A 20,858-nucleotide genomic window follows, 5' to 3' on the forward strand; every position below is an offset into this window, starting at 1 on the left:
TGATCGTTGTTGGTCTGCCTCTGGCTAGGGTCACATGAGACTAGGGCGGAAGTGAGTTGGGTGCAGTGGGTGGGGGGCCACTACCAGAGAGCTGGTCTTGACGATGGAGAAGATGCTGCCGAGAATCCCTGAGCAGATTAGCAGCTCTTTCTGCTGTCTCAGGTGAAGGTGAATGTGATGGAGAACCACAGGAAGCAGGATGCGGCGGGATTCTAGGAGAGAAAACACAATAGAAGCCCTTCAGAGAACTAGTTACTGCTGGAAGCCAGTGGCACTGTGGGACTTTGCTGGGCTCAAAGGTGGAGGACACCTTCTTCCTTTACAGTGGCCTAAAAGCTAGTTGCCTGAGATTATAAAACATCATAAAGCATCCCATAGCACAGTTTATCCGCCTCTCCTTCTTTCTCATTCCCTACTAGTATCCATGGCGTTTGGTGCAGGTCAGTGTCAGGAGGCTGCTTCCAAATGAAATCTCTTGAATACCTAGATTCCAAATTAAAAACAGGGCTTATAGTGACATTCTACTTAAAGGGCAATCTGGTATGAAGTACATCGACTGAGCTTACAGACTTGATAAGGATTATCAACTGTCCTTCTCCAGGCCCTGGCTAGGTGGCCTGGCATCCCCACCCTTGTGAGCCCCTCAGGCTTGTTAGATTGTTGGTTGATGTGTCCATAGCAGTGAATGAAATGGAGCATAACCTTTGTCTTGTCACAAAGCCCCGGACAATCTGGGCGCTACATCACCAATCCTACTGCACATATTCCGGTGTTTTTCTTTTCTCCCCCACGTTACTGGACAGCATTTTCACCAGGAAGTGGCTATAGTGAGAACTCTGAATTCAGGAAGGCTGAATCTTAGTTCAAGCTCCTTTACTAACTCACTCTGAGACCCTGGACATATTCAACTCCTCCTGGGATGGAAGTTATCCCCAGCTGTAGGATGGGTGCTAGTGGACTCTTCTATATTTACTGCATGGGAGATATGAAAACAAAGTGAAATAGAAGCGTGAACATGTTTCTGACACCCTGCTCTCCTATGTGGTCAACGATTGTGTAGCCCTGCAGGCCCCACATAACCTGGCCAGCTTGACTCAGTCAGATTATCAGTGACATAAACAAGCCATGACATTTTTGATTTATTGTTCATATGTGACCATCAATAAGTATCCTAGATGAAATTCAGAATGAAAATATTTTTTAGCCAAAGACAAACTGCATGACATACAAGAGATTTGGGGACTACCTTGTCAAATACTTAAATATGTTCAAATAAAATGGAATTACAATTATCCTAAGCTTGAAAGCTGCTTGGATAGAAGAAAAGTTCATACTATATTTTGCAGACCAAAATGTCAAAATGTAGGATTTGTAACAAGCAATAGCTGCTTACAGACAAAACAGTAATTTGTTACTGAGACTTGCTGAAAGAAGAGACCAAACTGATATGCCTGAGAATATAAATATTGGTTAAATGATGCCACTGGTAAAGATCCTCCTGTCACCCTACTCCAGGGAAGATGCTGTGACTTGGTGCATTCAATGAAAGCGAGATGCAAATGAAAATTTGGTGGTGGTTTTGTCACCTCAAGATCCAATTACATAGCTCCGTTGCCACATACAGTTTAAGAACAATTTTTCTTAAGTGATGGTGTGAAGCAGCAAGTACATGCAAAAATACTAGAAATGAAGTTGGCCAGTGAGGGCAGTCTGCTGTCCCCCTTCCCATACATCCAGAAAGCATCTTCTTCAAGCAGTGCACAGTACGTCCATGTGTGTAACCGCCTCAGTGACAGTGCCTCCAAACCACTTTAGTCTAGGGGCTGGAGAAAAGTGTTTACCATAGACAGTTACCAGTGAAGAAAAGCTGACCTTCCTAGTGGCAGCATTACGATCAGCAGAGTCTTACACTGGCAGAGTTAGTAAAAGAGAACACGTGTTTAGTATTGCAAATGTATGCCGCACTGGACTGAGAAATTATTGTTCCTGTATTTAAAAAGTCAAACTTACAAAATTTAACTACCAAAATTTTAATTATAAAAATTCTAATAATTGTTTTGCTAGTGTTTCAGATTTACAGGCAGTCCCTGAGTTATGAATACCTGACTTACAGACAACTTACAACTAGTACTTGCCCTTTAATGTTGTATAAATTTGCCCTCACTTTGAAACCAGTGAACCAACCCTTACTTGCAACAAATTCTTCATTGCAATCACCTTCACTTGCTGCACATGCAGCTTTTTAAATCAGTGAAAGGCTTCCAGCCTTTTCTTGCACTAAAGTAAGGCTAAGTAAGAACCCTATGCATCTCTTCCGACCTAACTACAAATTCTTAAAGACACACCCAGGAAGGGATCTCTTTCGTAACCCGGGGAACTGCCACCTTATTCCTGTGTCCCAGAAGTTCATTCTATGATAGTGATATTCCACTAAGGCATCAGGCTCATACTGACCTTAACGCTTGGACACTGACTATGTGGTGCCCCTGCAAGGCCGAATTTGATCAATATACAACTGATCACATACAAACTTGTTCCAGGGATGAATCTGGAGGGTCTCTCTGAAAGGCAGTCTGAGCTGCTGGTGGCATTTGTTAGGATGTTCTGACTTCCTGGAGAACGGGGAGGGCTCTCTGTCCAACTCTCTTTCTACCACTTAGAAGACTCTCTTAAGGGAGGAAGAAGAATCTATTTGACTGGTAAGACAAGGAACCAGGAAAGCGCAATGTGTCCTCAAGGACCTTTTCAGGGACCCTTATTTTCTTGAGTCAGAATTGACTCGATGGCAATGGGTTTTTTATGGGTTTTATTTTCTTGGCTTATCCTTATCACCCTGGGATGGGCCTTTTTCTCTTGCTCCCCACACCTTTCTCTCTACACTCCCATCCTGTTAGGGATGTGAGAGGCCCCATTCTTGGAAACTGGCTAAACTTGTGGGCCTGAAGGCTGCTCTGCAGGCCACCTGGTGGACATGACCTAGGGTGTGGGCTTCTAGGAATAAACTGTGAGTGAGAAAGGAGCCTTAGGTCTTGGTCGCATACTCTAACACAGCAGTCTGCTGTCCCCCTTCCCATACATCCATTTTAGAGGCACTGGCTTCTTGCATGATGGTTGATAAAACCAATCCTTTGATTGCTACTTGGCTATCTCACCTGGAAAGGAAGAAAGGCAAGTTCGATTTTCACCCCAACTTGATTTACCTGAGAAAGAAAACAGGCGACTATCCACAGTCCTGGCGATGGACTGCAGCTTCACCACATCCATCGACTGCCCAATGTGCACAGTGCTGGGCATGCTCCCCAGCGTACCCCTCACAAACTCTGCCACCTCCTGCACGGTGAACATCTGCAGCAGCTCATCAAAGATGGCTGGGAAGGAATTGAGAAGTGCAGCCTGAAGAAGCAAGTAAAGCTGTGGTTAGCTCAGAATTAGGCATGTGTCTATCTTGCGTGATCAGACAATGATACTACGTGGCAAGAGGTTGAGAAGGCACTGTAGCATCCTTGCCTCAGGTAGGCTCCCCCTTTGGCCTCAACAGTGCCCAGCCCTGCAGCACTCTTGGTGCATGGAGCAAGAGGAGCCAAGAAACAAGAGAACTTACTGGGGCCCAGGCCACTTGAAATTTTCATAACTTGCCAAGGCATTTGCTGACGAGGGAAGGGAGTACAAAGAGAAACTTGCTCAATGTGGCTTAATATCCATAGCTATTTTTACTCATAAAATGGATTTAGATTTTTTGTTTGTTCTATGATCAAGCCCTTGACTTTCCAATTTTGGTTCCAAGCTCAAGCCAGGAACCTCTCAAAGAATGCATGGCTGGAGAACACCGAGCATGTCCAACAGCACTGGCTGAACCCCATTCACAGCCCTGCAGCCAACGATCCAGCTCTGAGAGCTGACCATGCCCCTAGGACAGGGACATTTATGTACAATCATAAAATCTGAAGACTTTGTAAGTTATTTCCTTCATATGTGGTGCCTGGCAATCTAAAGTATAAACCCAGAAGTATGGAAAATGTATAGATTAAGTCAGTCACAAACTGTTGAGGACTGCTGATGGTTTAGAGAGTTCAGTGATGTGGGTGACCCTGGCAAAGAGATCTGGTGAGTGTGTGCGCATAGGCTTCTCTTCTAGGATCTGAGCTTTTCCAGGTGGCCTCTGGAGGACAATTTGATAACAGTTCCACAGTCTTTGGGAGCAGAGTGGTGTAGGAGGGAAAAAAAAGGGTTTTAGAATTAGACATAAGTTTAAATCCCAGCGTTACCACTTACGTGCCATGTAACCTTGAGCAAGTTACTACCTAATCCTCAGTTTTCTCATCTATAAAATGGGGATGATGCTATTACTTGTATCCTGGTATTGTTATGAAGAAAAATGAAGTTCATAAAGGTTTCAGTAGAGTGTCTGGCACACAACAGGCCTTCAATAAAGGTTGGTTTTCTTTCTTTTCTTGTCTAAATCAAAGTAGCCTGAAGGAGGCTTTTTTCACTTCTAGTCCTCTTATTATACCAAGATTTACAAAGTCTAGAGGCAAATAAAATGTCAAGTTGAAGCAGAAAATTAAGAGCTCACTCTTCCAAAGTGGCAGGTGGGAGAACAGGGTGCTTTTTGGACTGCTCCATCAAGCAGCAGACACTGGCCTAAAGTAAGTGACAATTTAGGCCATGGAGAAACAGGCCTGTCACACTGTGGTCTTATGTTCAGGCCAAGCCTGAGTGTGGAACTTATATGAGTTCTATCTGCAGACGTATAAATCCCTGGGATATCAAGGAGATTGTTTTGCAGTGATTAGAACCAGTACTAAATAGCTAGATACAAAGACAAAGGGGAAAAGCACGCACTTCCTAATCAATAACAAACAGTAGCTTATTATATTTTTATCCTTCCATGTTTGTTTGCCAACTGCCCCTACCCCTCCAGTTATTTTTGTTAAGTGCAGCTATGCCAACTTTTTTTTACATGTTGCTGTCAAAAAATTAGCATAGCGTGCTTACGAAAATACCTCACACAGGGAGAGCATAGTTGAGAAACAGAAGGTGTACGTTATTTGTGTAAAAATACGGTATTTGCTCTGTTAAATGGTGAAATTTCCTATACTTATGCATCAGAACAGAAGGATACCTGCACCCTAATATCTTCTAGTGGTCAAAGACAAAAATCTTGACTAAATAATGTACTTGCTGAAACTTCTGAACTCCTGAAACACAAACCTGGCAACAAAGAAGATGGCCTGATCCTGATTCAGATCTAAGTTGAGACCAGGTCTAAGCTATTTATCCTGATGTGGTAGGAGTGCGTCATTCAGTACAGAGCATTGAGAAGTTCTCTGAAAGCGTATCTGGCTTACTCTACTATCTACCTCTGAGCTCCCCATATCTCTTTGCTGGCTGAGGGGAGAATTGGTGTCATGGGCCCCTTTGGCAGGAATAAATGGGTTAGGGAAGGAGCAGGTAGAGGAAGACAGATAATTTGGAGTCCTTGGGAGAGAAGACCATGGAAGGAGCCTTCCTAACAGAGGCACCTAATGACCTCAAGGTAGCCCCACTCCTTTATACAGTCTAGCTCCCGGTTTTGCTCCAGGCCTCCAGACCGAGGGCTCTACAGGCAATTGGCATCAAGGGGCAACACAGACAAAAGTGGAAAACAAAAAGACTTCTAATTTTAAATAAAACAGTTTAAATGCACTTGCACTAAGGAAGAAACTGGCAGCACCAAATAAATGGACATGAGAGAGTCTGTCTGGTCTTTGCTTAGTTTTTGGGGTAGTAATAATAATAATAGGCTTCAAAAAATCAAAGAAGTACAATCCATTAGATAAAATGCTGACATTCATTTTATAAGAGGAAATAAGTGCTTATGGTGGGGAATAAAGAACAATATCCTTGATTCTTTCTAGGGCAAGGCTGTGTGGAAATGGTAATAGATTGACTAGCCAGGTATTTTTAATATAAGGAAGGAAATTTCTGTCCCACACTGATTTTTTTTTCCTAATCTAACATTTTTATTTTTTTTTAATTGTGCTTTAGATGAAGGTTTACAGAGCAAATTAGTTTCTCATTAAACAATTAATACACACATTGTTTTGTGACACTGGTTTCCAATGATGTGTCAATACTCTCCCTTTCTTGACCTTGGGTTCTCCATTATCAGCTTCTCTGTCTTCTTGTCCTTGTCCCTGGGCTGGTGTGCTCATTTAGTCTCATTTTGTTTTAGGAACCTATCTAATCTTTAGCTGAAGGGTGAACCTCAGGAGTGATTTCAGTACTGAGTTAAATGGGTGCCCGAGGACGATATTCCTGGTGTTTCTCCAATCTGTCAGACCAGTAAGTCTGGTTTTTTTTTTTTATGAGTTAGACTTTTGCTCTACATGCTTCTCCAGTTCTGTCCAGAACACTCTCTTGTGATCCGATCCGTGTCTGAGCAGTCAGTGGTGGTAGCCGGGCACCATCTACTTGTGCTGGACTCAGTCTGGTGGAGGCTGTGATAGTTGTGGTCCATTAGTCCTTTGGAATAATCTTCCCCTTGTGACCTTGATTTTCTTCATTCTTCCTTCCTCCAGATGAGGTGGGACCAGTGGAATATCTTAGATGGCTGCTCACAAGCTTTTAAGACCCCAGACACTACTCGCCAAAGTAGGATGTAGAACATTTTCTTTATAAACTATTTTATGCCAATTGGGCTAGATGTCCCCTGAGATCATGGTCCCCAGCCCTTAGCCTAGTAATTTGGTCCCTCAGGCCATTTGGATGTGTCTATGAAGCTTCCACGATCTTGCCTTGGTCAAGTTGTACTGGCTTCTCCAGTCTTGTGTACTGTCTTACCCCTCACCAAAGTTACCACTTACCTATTGTGTATTTAGTGTTTTTCTCTTCTCACATCTTCCCCCTCCTCATAACCATCAAAGATTGTTTCTTTTTGTGCCACACTATATTTCTAATAGAATCTAATCCTAATTCTTACTCATAACTTTCTAGCTATTCCTGCTGTTTGTCAACCTATTTCACTCTTCTGGAATGGACAAACACTAAAGTTTCTTTAATTAATACAGTGACTAATAAGGAAGTAAAATTTCCCATACATTCTGAAAATCCTCTATGAAGATGTTCATAAAAACTAAATAGTATGATAGCTAAATAAATTTGTTCTAAAGAGGGCTCACAAGAACTAAGTTGTGTTCCTTTTCTACCATGAAGCCACTGCACTGTTTTATATCTGGCAGCTGAGGCATACCTGGCTGTGAAGTAAAAGTAGTATTTTGTTCTATCAGGTGTTTTCTTGTAAATCACCCCTTAGCCAAGACACAGGATCCTGGCAGGGCTTCACTGACTCTCGAAGCCTGAGCACAAAGAAACTACTTGCTAAGACAGACAAGGAATTCAGCAGCAAAGCTTCCCAGTAGTTCACAGACCTGAGTGAAAAGGAGTGTTTCTGAGTTTCTGCTGTCCAGACTGAGCACAAACCGGATGGACTGGAAAAGTTCTTGGATGCTGGACCGGAACTGCTCCTCCTCCATCCCACATGTGGCTCTTGAGTAGAGGATCCTCGACTGCACAATGAACTTGAAAAGGTACTCCAAAGCCTGGAGGAGTGGGGGAAAAGTAATGGAGAGGGGTGTTGAAGGTGGCCAGGAACTCACATATCAGGGGATGAAGGGCAAAGTAACAGCAAATTCTATACTAAAATCAGGCAATGGACAATTCCAGCTATGGAGACAGGTACTTCATTTTTATTTAACTTTTTCTTAAACATCCAAATAGTTACTGAGCAGCAGCTGCTTCTTACTGAGAGAATCATCAAATGATTTCAGAACAGTTTTCTGAAGTTCTGGAATTAAGGATCCATGTATTGTTATGGGAACAGTTTAATTCAAGAACATTAGGGATCAAAGAAAAATGAAGCGTCTCTGCATTTTTTTTCCAGGTTTGGAAATAAGTGACTCCAAATGATGTAAGAACCTCTCTTGAATTTATTCCAAGAAGGAAGAGTTCTTTAGGAACTCTTCTGCAACTTTGAGATACAGCTGGGGCTTGGCACAGTGCCTGCCTTCTTACCAGGGATCACAGAAGCCTGGAGAAAACTTGCCCCAGGTTACCCAGCAGCTGGTGGACCTCATAAACCTACTCTCTGGTCCTTTACAGGCCAGGACACCTGCCACAATCAATTCATAAACAATACAGAGGAGAAATCTCCCATAAAATGGTTTGGGAGAAGAACCTGATTCTGCAGAGTCCCTGAAGTTTGGTCTAGAATAAATTATCTTTTAGAGAACAGAGTCAAGACCCAGGACTATGTTTTCTAATTAAAGAAATGCCACAGATTTCTCAGACACTGAAAAGGCAGAAACATGGGGGAGAAACTTAACCAAGGATGAAACAAATGGAGCTTAGTTACTTGAAACATACAAAAGAAAACAATTCCCGAACTACCTCTTATGATATATTCATCTGTCAGAAGGTTTGGAAAAGGAAAGCTTAACACACAAAATGTAACAAAGGGCTCAAACATAGCAATGATTGTGAGGATGGCACAGGACCTGGCAGTGTTTCGTTCTGTTGTACGTAGGGTCACTATGAGTTGAAACCGACTCAATGGCACCTAACAACAACAGCCTACACAAAAGTCAGTGCTGGTTTGCACCAGAAGATTCTGTAGAAGAAATTACAGTATGTGGCCTAATTTCTATAAATGCTACTGCCTCTGTTCCAGCAGCCTCTTCATGCCTGGTCTGTAAAGAACCTCGTGTAATGACCACCCAGGGAAAGAAACAGAACCTTACGAACACCCTGGAAGTCTCTCACAATCCCCTGCCTTTTTCTGGATGTGAGCACTCTTCTGACTCTTACAGTAATCACATTCTTGCTCTTCTTCTTTATCCTTTTACCATCCAAATATGCATTCCTAATCAATATAGCTTATTTTTTATCTGATTTTGATCTTTATACAAATGGAATCACACTGTTCTTTTGTATTTTGTCAGCATTTTTTTTTTATGCTAGTGTTGGTCCATGACTACAGTTTATATTAATTTTGTCTAGTTTTCCATTGTACAAATACAGAATAATTTAGCTTCTTTTTTACTCTCGATAAATATTCTATCCAGGCTTTTGTTTAACTTTTTCATTGTGGTAAAATACATATAACATAAAAACTTGCCATTTTAACCATTTTTAAGTGTACAATTCAACGGTGTTCAGTAAACTCACAATGTCGTGCAACCACCACTTCTATCTGTTGCCAAATTTCTTTTTTATCACTCCTAACAGAAACTCTGTGCAGATGAGGCAGTTAATTCCCTAGTCTCCTCCTAACCTCAGCCCCTGGTAACTTTTATCCTACTTTGTATCTATAAACTTGCCTAGTCTAGGTATCCCGTACAAGTAGAATCACACAATATTTGTCCTTTCTATCTGGCTTATTTCACTTAGCATATTGTTTTCAAAGTTCATCCATGTAGTAGCATGGATCAGAATGTCATTTCTCTTTATCGCTGAAGAATATTCTATTGTATGCATATACCACATTTTGTTTATCCATTTGTCAGTTGGTAGACATTTCAGTTATTTCCACTTTTTGGCTATTGTGAACAATGCTATTATGAACACTACTGTGTAAGTATTTGTTTGAATACCTGTTTTCAGTTATTCTGGATGTATACCTAGGGGTAGAATTACTGGTTCATTTTTTTTTTATGGTAATTTTATGTTTAACTTACTTTTTTTAAAAAAAACTTTTGAGGAACTGCCAAACTGTTTTCCACAGCAGCTAAACCATTTTACATTTCCAAAAGTTTCAATTTCTCCACATCCTCACCAACACCTGTTATTTCTCATTAAAAATTTTTTTTTGTTAGTACAGCCATCCTAGTGGGTGTGAAGTGGTATCTCATTGTGGTTTTGACTTGCATTTCCCTAATGATTAATGGTGTTGATCATCTTTGCATGTACTTGTTTGCCACTGTACATCTTTGGAGTAATGTCTATTAAAGAAGTCCTTCACCCACTTTTTAAGTGGATTTTCTTGTCTTTGAGTTAAAAGAATTCTTCACATTTTCTGGATATTAGACCACTAACCAAAGGGTCGGCAGTTCCAATCCGCCAGGCGCTCCTTGGAAACTCTATGGGGCAGTTCTATTCTGTCCTATAGGATCGCTATGAGTCGGAACTGACTCAATGGCACTGGGTTTGGCTCTTTTTGGTTTATCAGATAATATAAGAAGCCCTGGTTGCACGATGGTTAAGTGCTCAGCTTCTAACTGAAAGGTCACCCTTCCGTTCTAGTTTTCTGAATGTTTTTATAATCAGAGGGCATTGGATTTTTTTTTTTTTAAATTTTTATCATGCTTTAACTGAAAGTTTACAAATCAAGTCGGACTCTCATACGAAAATTTATAAACACCTTGCTATATCTTCCTAATTGCTCTCCCCCTAATGAGACAGCACACTTTTTCCCTCCACTCTTTTCGTGTCCATACAGCCAGCTTCTGACCTCCTCTACCGTCTCATCTCTCCTTCAGACAAGAGATGCCAACATAGTCTCATGTGTCTACTTGATCCAAGAAGCTCACTCTTCCCCAGTACCATTTTCTATCCCATAGTCCAGTCCTATCCCTGTCTGAAGAGTTGGCTTTGGGAATAGTTCCTGTCTTGGGCTGACAGAAGGTCTGGGGACCATGACCTCCAGGGTTCTTCTAGTCTCAGTCGGACAATCAAGTCTGGTCTTTTTACAAGAATTTGGGGTCTGCATCCCACTGTTCTCCTGCTCCCTCAGGAGTTCTCTGTTGTGTTCCCTGTCAGGGCAGTCCTCAGTTGTAGCCGGGCACCATCTAGTTCTTCTGGTCTCAGCCTAATGTAGTCCCTCCATTATGTGGCCCTTTCTGCCTCTTGGGCTCATAATTACCTTGTGTCTTTGGTGTTTTTCATTCTCCTTTGCTCCAGGTGGGTTGAGACCAACTGTCGCATCTTAGATGGCCGCTTGCTAGCGTTTAAGACCCCAGATGCCACTGTCTAAAGTAAGATGCGGAATGTTTTCTTAATAGATTTTATTATGTCAATTGACTTAGATGTCCCCTGAAACCACAGTCCCCAAACCCCTGCCCCGCTACACTGGCCTTCGAAGCATTCAGTTTTTTCAGGAAACTTCTTTGCTTTTGGTTTAATCCAGTTGTGCTGACCTCTCCTGTATTGTATGTTGTCCTTCCCTTCACCTAAACCAGTTCTTGTCTACTATCTAATTAGTGAAAACCCTCTCTCCCTTCCTCCCTCACTCCCTCCCCACTCTCGTAACCATCAAGGAATATTCTCTTCTCCGTTTAAACTATTTCTCGAGTTCTTATAATAGTAGTCTTATACAATATTTGTCCTTTTGCAACTGACTAATTTCACTCAGCATAATGCCTTCCGGGTTCCTCCATGTTATGAAATGTTTCACAGATTCATCATCGTTCTTCATCGATGCATAATATTTCATTGTGTGAATATACCATAATTTATTTATCCATTCATCCGCTGATGGGCACCTTGGTTCCTTCCATCTTTTTGCTGTTGTAAACAGTGCTGCAACGAACATGGGTGTGCATATATCTGTTCGTGTAAAGGCTCTTATTTCTCTAGGATATATTCCGAGGAGTGGGATTGCTGGATCATACGGTAGTTCTATTTCTAGTTTTTTAAGGAAGCGCCAAATCGATTTCCAAAGTGGTTGTACCATTTTACACTCCCACCAGCAGTGTATAAGTATTCCAGTCTCTCCATAGCCTCTCCAACATTTATTAGTTTGTGTTTTTTGGATTAATGCCAGCTTTGTTGGAGGGAGATGGAATCTTATTGTAGTTCTGATTTGCACATAGGGCGCTGGGTTTTGTCAAATGCTTTTTTTTGCATCAATGAAATGATTATTATTATTTTTCCTTTGTTCAATCAACATGGTATGTTATATTGATTGTCTTTTGTTAGATTACCCATGCTTTCCTAGGATAAATCCCACTTGGTCATGGTGTGTAATCCTTTTAATATGGTGTTGCATTTGGTTTGCTAGTATTTCGTTAACAATTTCTGCATCTGTATTTATAGCAGATATTGGTCTGTAGTTTTCTTGTGGCATCTTTACCTTGCTTTGTTATCAGGGTAAAGCTGGCTTCGTAAAATGAGTTAGGAAGTGTTTCCTTTTTTTGTTTTTTCTTTTGGGAAGAATTTGAGAAGAATTGGTGTTAATTCTTTAAATGTTTGGCAGAATTCCCCAGGAAAGCCATTTGTCCTGGGCTTTTCTTTGTTGGGAGGTTTTTATTATTCGGTCTCTTTACTTCTTAGAGGTCTGTTGAGATTTTCTTTCTTTTTGAGTCAGTTTGGAACTTTATGTGTTTCCAGGAATTTGTTTATTTCATCTAGGTTATCTGATTTGTTTGCATTTAATTGTTCATAGTAGTGTTTTATAATCCTTTTCATTTCTGTAAGGTTGGTAGTTATGTCTCTACTTTTCTGATTTTAGTTATTTCTGTCTTCTCTCTTTTTTCAATCTAGATAATAGTTTGTATATTTTGTTGATCTTTTCAAAGAACCAACTTTTGGTGTAATAGAGTCTTTTTTAATTGTGCTTTACGTGAGTATTTACAAAGCAAATTAGTTTCCCATTCAATAGTTTAGACACAAATTGTTTTGTGACATTGGTTGCAATCCCTGCAATGTGTCAGCATTCTCCCCATTACCACTCCGAGTTCATTTCCATTTCTCTGGTTTTCCTGACCCTTCCTGCCTTCTCATCTTTGCTTTTTGGCAGATGTTGCCGTTCTGATCTTATATAGATGATTGCTCTAAGGATCATTTTCCTTACTAGTGTTGTTTATGTTATAGGCCTATTATTTGGTTATAAGTGATCTCCAGGAATGGTTTCAGTTCCAAGTTAGAAGGCTGTCTAAGGGCCACAGTCTTGGAGGTTCCTCCAGTCTCTCTCAGACCACTAAACCTGTTATTATTATTTTTTTTTTTACTTGATATCACCTTGCCTTCCTCTCCATTAGAAAGTTCTATACATACACTGTTTATTCCCTCTTTTATTGTTCTGACCTTATTGTCATTTACAGATTAACCTCTCTGGTTCCCTGTTGCAGTTCTTTTGGTTTTGGATAGTCCTTGAGAGTTCATTTCCTACACTGGTATCTGGCTGGTACAATCTTACATTCTAGATTCAGGCTGTGGTCTGATGCTGTTTGTTCTCAGACTGAAGGACTCCTTTAACAATTCTTGTAGGTTTGGTTTGTTTTTTACATATTCCCTTAATTTCTGTTTATCTGGAAATGTCCTAATTTCACCATCATATTTGAATGAGGGTTTTGCAGGATATATTATTCTTGGTTGGCAATGTTTTTCTTTCAGGTTTTATATATATTCTCCCATTGCCTTCTTGCCTGCATGGCTTCTGGCAAATAATCAGAGCTTAGTCTTACTGTTTCCCCTCTGTATGGGACTTTTTGTTTTTCTCGAGCTGCTCACAGGATTTTTTCTTTGTCTTTGGTTTTAGCAAGTGTGATTATGATATGCCTTGGTGTTTTTCTTTCGGGGTCTATCCTGCATGAAGTTCATTGAGCTTCTTGGATGGTCAGCTTTTCATTATTCATGGTATTAGGGAAGTTTTCTGTCAGCAATTCTTCAATGATCCTCTCTGTATTTTTTGTTTTCTCTCCCTGTTCTGGCATGCTGATCACCCGCAAATTTTTGCTTTTGATTGTATCCCACATAACTCTCAGGGTTTCCTCATGTTTCTTCATTCATTTTTCTGATTTTTCCTCAAACAGAGCTGTTATTCAAGTGTCTTCAATTTCACTGATCCTGTCTTTCATCATTTCAAACTGTTTCTCAGTCCTTCTATGCGACTGTCTATTTCTGAAATCTTGTTGTTTATCTTTTGGGTTTTTAATTTTTGTTTTTGCATGATTTCTGGTTGTGAATTTATTTTTGCATTTTGTTCCTGTATTATTTTCCCAAATTCTTCCCTTCTGTTTTTATTTTCCATGAATTTGTCTGCTTTTTCCATAAATTTGCCTACTTTTTCCTCATTTTTGTCTGCTTTTCGCTTCAACTCTTAGATAGCTCTGAATATTAGAGATTTGAATTCTCGGTCAGGTAATTCTAATGCCTTTTCTTCTACTGGAAAATCATCTGTTGTTTTATTTTGGATGCCTACTGAAACCAAGCTGTCTTTTTTTTTTTTTTATGTTTTGATATTGTCTGTGGTTTTTGGGACATTCAGGAATTATTTTCTTCATTTTCTGATTGTAGATTTGTTTGTTTCATCCTGCTTTTTTATTTTACTTGGTTATGTCTGAGTAGGCGCGTTGTGTGTTCTTTGTTGTTGGTTTGTCTGTAGTTGTGATACTTTTCACCTCCTTGTCCAATGGGTGGGGCCAGTCACTCAGCTATGGTGCAGCAGGTCAGGTCCAGCTGAATGTGAGGGGCTGAGATGGGTTATTTGTGGCATGTACTTGGGCTGACAGGGAAGTCCAGGAATCAGTGCTGGGCAGGTTCCGGTAGGCTGTGCCTGTGCTGCTCGGAGGTGTGATGTTCAGCGCACAGTGCAGGTAGGCAGGACCGTGGGAGGAGGCTGCGATGTATGGAGCTAGTACGGGTGTGGGAAAGAAGAGAGAGAAACAGGAGCCAAAAACAAACGAAGGAAAAAAAATACTCCCCCCCTCAAAAAAAAAGGGTATAAAGGGAGCTTGCCATTGGAATGGAGAGAGGAGAAACCAATAAATAGTGAGAAGAAAAAAGAAAATGGTAAAAAAAAAAAAAAAAAAAAAAAACTAGGTAAAAATTTGGAAAAGAAAAAAAAAGGTAGAAAAGAAAAACTCCCAGGGGTCCCCCACCAGTGTGGCTGTGAAGACCGGGGAAGCCTCCCATGTTGTGCAGTATAGCCTGACTAGAGGGGGTGTAGATGTCACACAGCACCAGGTATTTAGAAGACTGGAAAAGAAGATAAGTATAGATAGATGAGAAATGACAAATGAAGAAATGGAAAGAGAAGGAAAAAAGAGAAACAAAGAAAAAAAAGAAATGCCCCCAGGGATGCTGCCTGTGTAGCTGTGCAGATTGGGGGAGTGGCTCCTCAGCTGTGCAGTACAGCCTGGCTATAAGGGGCTCCCAAGTGCAAAAAGAAAAAAAAAAAAAAAAGCCGCAGGGATCCCACCAGCAGTAGGGCGGGACTTCACAACCTTTAAAGAAGCAGCAAAGATGGCACACGGAGACAGGTGCTCGAGAAAAAGGTCGTGGAAGTGGTAGGAGGCACGGAAGAAACCAGTTCAGGGACCCCGCCAGTGTGGTCGGGGTGATTCCAAGTGGCCTGAGACAGAAGCAGTTGCCTCCTGGCCAGCAGCTGGTGGGAAGCTGAGGAGGCTGAAGGGGGAGGGGAAGAAGGGCGAGGGTTAGGAAAGTGTATATCACTTGTTACCGGGTGCTCTGTCTCCTGCTGGGAACTTTGTGAAGCTGCTTTCCCATATTCCCTGTCTGCTGATCTGTGATGTGGGTGTAGCAAATCCAATCTGCATGGACACTGCATTTCCTGGCTGGCTGAGCCACTGCAGCCAGCCAGGAAGCTCAGAGGTAGAGCAGCAGGAAGAGAATGGGTGGTGGGAAAGCGGGTATCACTAGTTACTGGGTGCTCTGTCTCCTTCTAAGAGCTCTGTGAAGCTGCTTTCTGGTGCTTCCTGTCTGCCGATCTCTGACAGGAGTCCAAGATGGCTATCCATGCTGCATTAGCTGGTAAGGAACCTCGGCAAGTATCTCTCCTCACTATCAGTCTTCTGTCAGTTTTTTATTCCATTTGGTGTTTGGCTGAGTTCTTTATCTCTTCGTTTGACACTTTGGGTTCCAGGAATGATGTTTGTCTCTGTTTTACTTAGTTTTTCGGGTCTTTGCTGTGGAGGGGCAGTGTGGTACTTCTATGGTGCCATGTTGGCCAGAAGTCCAGTTTTTTTTTTTTATGACTTTGAATTTTTTTCTACATTTTTTCCCCACTCTAACCAGGACCTTCTATTGTGATACTTGTTTGAGCAGTTGGTAGTGGTGGCTGGGCACAATCTACTTCTTCTAGTTTCAGGCTAGTGGAGGCTGTGGTTCCTATGGTCCATTATCCCTTTGGACTAATTGTTTCTTTGAGTCTTTGGTTTTCTCCATTCTCCTCTGCTCCGGACAAAAAGAGAACAATGGCTTTATCTGAGATGCCGCTCGTAAGCTTTCAAGATCCCAGATGCTATGCACTGAAGTAGGATGTAGAACGTTGTTTTTATGAACTATGCTATGCCAACTGACCTAGAAGTCCCCCAGGACTATGGTCCTTAGCCTTCAAGGCTAGTAACGCAGTCCCACAAGGTGGTTATGTCTAGGCTGTTTCCATGACCATGCTCCCTGTGTGCTCTATCACACACACACATACACACATATATGTGCTATGTGTAGCACATTCAAATATGTATGTAGAGATATCCACAGTCAAACCTATATATGCATGTGGGTGTACTCCCATATGCCCTCCCACACCTATTCAGCACACATATCTACCTATGTATTCAAATTATTGCTCGTTATTACTGTTGTTGCAGAATTGTATGGGTTATAGTATTTACCATTGTTGCCTTTTATGCTTGTGTACCTATTAGTGTCTTTCTTTGTCTTGGTCATGTTTTGCTGACTTCCTTCATATTTTGTACTGCCTTTCCCTTCACCAAAGTCAACATATATCTACCCTCTAGTTAGCGATTTTTCCCTCCCTCCCCCTCTCATTCCTGGTAACCATTTAAAAATGTTTCTTTCTGTATGTAAACCTTTTATTGACTACTTATAATAAGTAGTTGTCTTAGTCATCTAGTGCTGCTGTAATAGAAATACCCCAAGTGGGTGGCTTTAACAAAGAAGTTTATTTTCTCACAGTCCAGTAGGCTAGAAGTCTGAAATCAGGGCGCCAGCTCCAGGGGAAGGCTTTCTCTCTCTGTCAGCTCTGGAGGAAGGTCCTTCTCTTCAGTCTTCCATTGGTCTAGGGGTATCTCAGTGCAGGAACCTCAGGTCCAAAGGACATGCTCTGCTCCCGGCACTGCTTTCTTGGTGGTATGAGGTCCCTATGTCTCTCTGCTCGCTTTTCTCGTTTGTATCTTAAAAGAGATTGGCTTAAGGTGCTACCTAATCTTATAAAAAAAAAAAAATAGACCTCATCATTGTAACTGCAGCTAATCCATCTTATTACATCATAGTGATAGGATTTACAACATATAGGGAAATCACAGAAGATAAAATGGTAGACAATCACACAACCATATAAGGGAATCATGACCTAGCCAAGTTGACAGATATTTTTGGGGGACACAATTCAATCCATGATGGTAGTCTCATACAATATTTGTCCTTTTGTGACTGACTTATTTCACTCAGCGTAATGTCCTCCAGATTCACCCATTTTGTGAGATGTTTCACGGATTCACCATTATTTTTCATCGTTGTATGGTATTCCATTGCATGTATGTACCATAGTTTGCTTGTCCATTCATCTGTTGATGGGCACTTAGGCTGTTTCCACCTTTTTGTTACCGTGAATAATGCTGCAATGAACATGGGTATGCATATATCTATTCGTGTGACTGCCTTATTTCTCAAGGATATATCCCTAGGACTGGGATTGCTGGATCACATACTGTTTCTATTTCTAGCTTTTTAAGGAAGTGCAATACGGTTTTCCATAGTGCTTGTACCATTTTACGTTCCTACCAGCAGTGTGTAAGAGTTCCAGTCTCCCCATAATCTTGCCAAAATTTGTTGTTTTCTGTTTTTTTGACCGTGCCACTAATGTCAGGGTGAGTGATATCTCACTGTAGTTTTGATTTCTATCTCTCTAAAGCCCTGGTGGTGTGATGGTAATGCATGTGGCTGCTAACCAGAAAGTTGCCAGTTCGAACCTACCCTGTAGATTTCTTCTTTTGTTATGGGTCTGTTCAGATGTTCTACCTCAGTTTCAGTTAGTTTTGATAGGTGTAGTGTGTCTAGAAATTTGTCCATTTTGTCCAGGTTTTCAAATTTGTTGGAGTATAATTTTTCATAATATTCTGTTATGATCCCTTTTATTTCCTTTGGTTCTGTTGTAATGTCACTCATCTCAGTTTTTATTTGCATCTTCTGTTTTTCTTTTGTCAATTTGGCCAACAGTTTGTTGATTTTATTGATCTTGTCAAAGGACCAACTTCTAGGCTTCTTGATTCTTTTGATTGATTTTCTGTTCTCTGGTTTATTTATTTCTGCTCTAATTATCTCCTTTCTTCTGGCAGCTGTGGACTTCTTTTGTTGCTCTTTTTCTATTTGTTTGAGTTGAAGGGTTAAGGTATTGATTTTGGCCCTTTCTTCTTTTTTGATGTGTGTGTTTATTGTTATAAGTTGACCACTGAGTACTGCTTTTGCTGTGTCTCAAAGTTTTTGGTATGTTGTGTTTTCATTTTGATTCTAGGAATTTTTTTTTTTCATTTAAAATTTTTCTATTACTCAGTGTTTTTTAAGCAAGGTGTTATTCAGTTTCCATGTATTTGATTTTTTCCCCTTGTTCTTCATGTTACTGATTTCTAATTTTATAGCATTGTGACCTGAGAAGACACTTTGTATTATTTCAATATTTTTGAATTTGAGGCTTTCTTTGTGGCCTAAAATATAGTCTATTCTGGAAAATGGTCTATGTGTGTTGGAGAAGAATGTGTACTATGCTGCTGTTGGGTGGAGTGTTCTGTACACGTTTTATGAGGTCAAGCTGCTTGATTGCAATGATTAGATCTTCTGTATCTTTGTTGAGTCTCTTTCTACTTGTTCTGCCCTTCACGGAAAGTGGTGTGTTAAATTCTCCTATTATTACTATGGAATTGTCTATTTCTCTTTTCAATACTGTCAGGATTTGTTTTAGGTATTTTGTAGTTCTATCGTTGGGCGCACAAATACTTATTATGGCTATGTCCTCTTGGTGAACTGATCCTTTAATCATTACATAGTACCCTTCCCTGTGTCTTAAATGTTGAGTTTTGCCTTAAAGTCTATTTTATCAGAGATTAACATTGCCACTCCTGTTCTTTTTGGATTCTGTTTGGTTGATGTATTTTTTTCCAGCCTTTGATTTTAAGCTTATTTTTATCTTCACATCTAAGGTGTGTCTCTTGTAGGCAACATATTGATGGGTCATGTTTTCTTAATCCATTCTGTTATTCTTTGTCTCTTGACTCGTCATGCATTTAACCCTTTAATGTTCAGTGTGATTACTGACAGTATGAATTTACTGTGGAACAGACTATCAACTGCTTATATGCAAGTTGAAGTTGAAGCTGAAGAAAATTAGAACAAGTCCACAAGAGCCAAAGTATGACCTTGAGTATACTGCACCCAAATTTAGAGGCCATCTCAAGAATAGATTTGACTCCTTAAACACTAATGACTAAAAAGCTGACAAGTTGTGGGATGACATCAAGTACATCATACATGAAGAAAGGAAGAGGTTATTAAAAAGAAAGAAAAGACCAAAATGGATGTCAGAAGAGACTCTGAAACTTGCTCTTGAATGTAGAGTAGCTAAGGTGAAATGAAGAAATGATGATGTAAAAGAGATGAACAGAAGATTTCAAGGGTGGTTCGAGAAGACAAAGTAAAGTACTATAATGAAATGAGCAAAGATCTAGAGTTAGAAAACCGAAAGGGAAAACATGGTCGGCATTTCTTAAGATGAAAGAACTGAATAGAAAATTCAAGCCTTGAGTTGTAAGATTGAAGGATTCCATGGGGGAAAATATTGAACAAAGCAGGAAGCATCAAAAGAAGATGGAAGGAACACACAGAGTCACTGTACCAAAAAGACTGGTTGATACTGAACCATTTCAGGATGTAGCAAATGCTCAGGAATTGATGGTACAGAAGGAAGAAGTCCAAGCTGCACTGAAGGCACTGGTGAGAAACAAGGCTCCAAGTATTGACAGAATATCAATTGAGATGTTTCAAGAAGTAGATGCAGTGCTGGAAGTGCTCAATTGTTTATGCCAAGAAATTTGGAAGACAGCTACCTGGCCAACCAACTGGTGGAGATCCATATTTGTGTCCATTCCAAAGAAAGAAAGAAAGAAAAAAAAAACCCAAGAGGAAGTGGAAATTATCAAACAATATCATTCATATCACATTGTCATGGATTGAACTGTGTGCCCCCCAAAATATCTGTCAGCTTGGTTAGGCCATAATTCCCACTATTGTGTGGCTATCCTCCATTTTGTGATTGTAATTTTATGTTAAGAGGATTAAGGTGGGATTTCAACACTCAGGTAACCTCCCTGATCCAGTATAAAGGGAGTTTCCATGGCGTGTGGCCTGCACTACCTTTTATTTCTCAAGACATAAAAGGAAAGGGAAGCAGAAAGTTGGGGACCTCATACCACCACGAAAGCAGCACTGGGAGCACAGTGTGTCTTTTGGACCTGGGGTCTCTGCACCTGAGAAGCTCCTCAACCATAGGAAGACTGAGGACAAGGACCTTCTTCCAGAGCTGACAAAGAGAGAAAACCTTCCCCTGGAGCTGACACCCTGAATTTGGACTTTTAGCCTACCTTACTGCGAGAAGATAAACTTGTCTTTGTTAAAGCTATCCACTTGTGGTATTTCTGTTATAGCAGCACTACATGACTATGACACACATGCAAGTAAAATTTTGCTGAAGATCATTCAAAAGTGGTTGCACCAGTGTATCAACAGAAATTCAAGCTGGATTCAGAAGAGGACGTGGAACAAGGGATATCATTGCTGATGTCAGGTGGATCTTGGCTGAGAGCCCATCTGAATACCAGAAAGATGTTTACCTGTGTTTCATTGACTAT

The 20,858-nt window shown here is 40.7% G+C and overlaps 1 protein-coding gene across 1 annotated transcript in view; it reads right to left on the reverse strand.

The window, feature by feature from the left end:
* DOCK3 (dedicator of cytokinesis 3) overlaps positions 1–20,858 on the reverse strand; it is a 572,157-nt gene that overhangs the window by 81,046 nt on the left and 470,253 nt on the right. Inside the window, exons 23-25 of the mRNA XM_064274461.1 lie at positions 7,410–7,580; positions 3,201–3,393; positions 85–212 (exon numbers count right to left, since the gene is read on the reverse strand). Coding sequence (XP_064130531.1) covers positions 85–212; positions 3,201–3,393; positions 7,410–7,580 — 492 coding nt within the window. The remainder of the gene's footprint in view (positions 1–84; positions 213–3,200; positions 3,394–7,409; positions 7,581–20,858) is intronic.

Source organism: Loxodonta africana, chromosome 22 (genome assembly GCF_030014295.1).
Source record: "Loxodonta africana isolate mLoxAfr1 chromosome 22, mLoxAfr1.hap2, whole genome shotgun sequence".
Classification (NCBI taxonomy): Eukaryota; Metazoa; Chordata; class Mammalia; order Proboscidea; family Elephantidae; genus Loxodonta; species Loxodonta africana.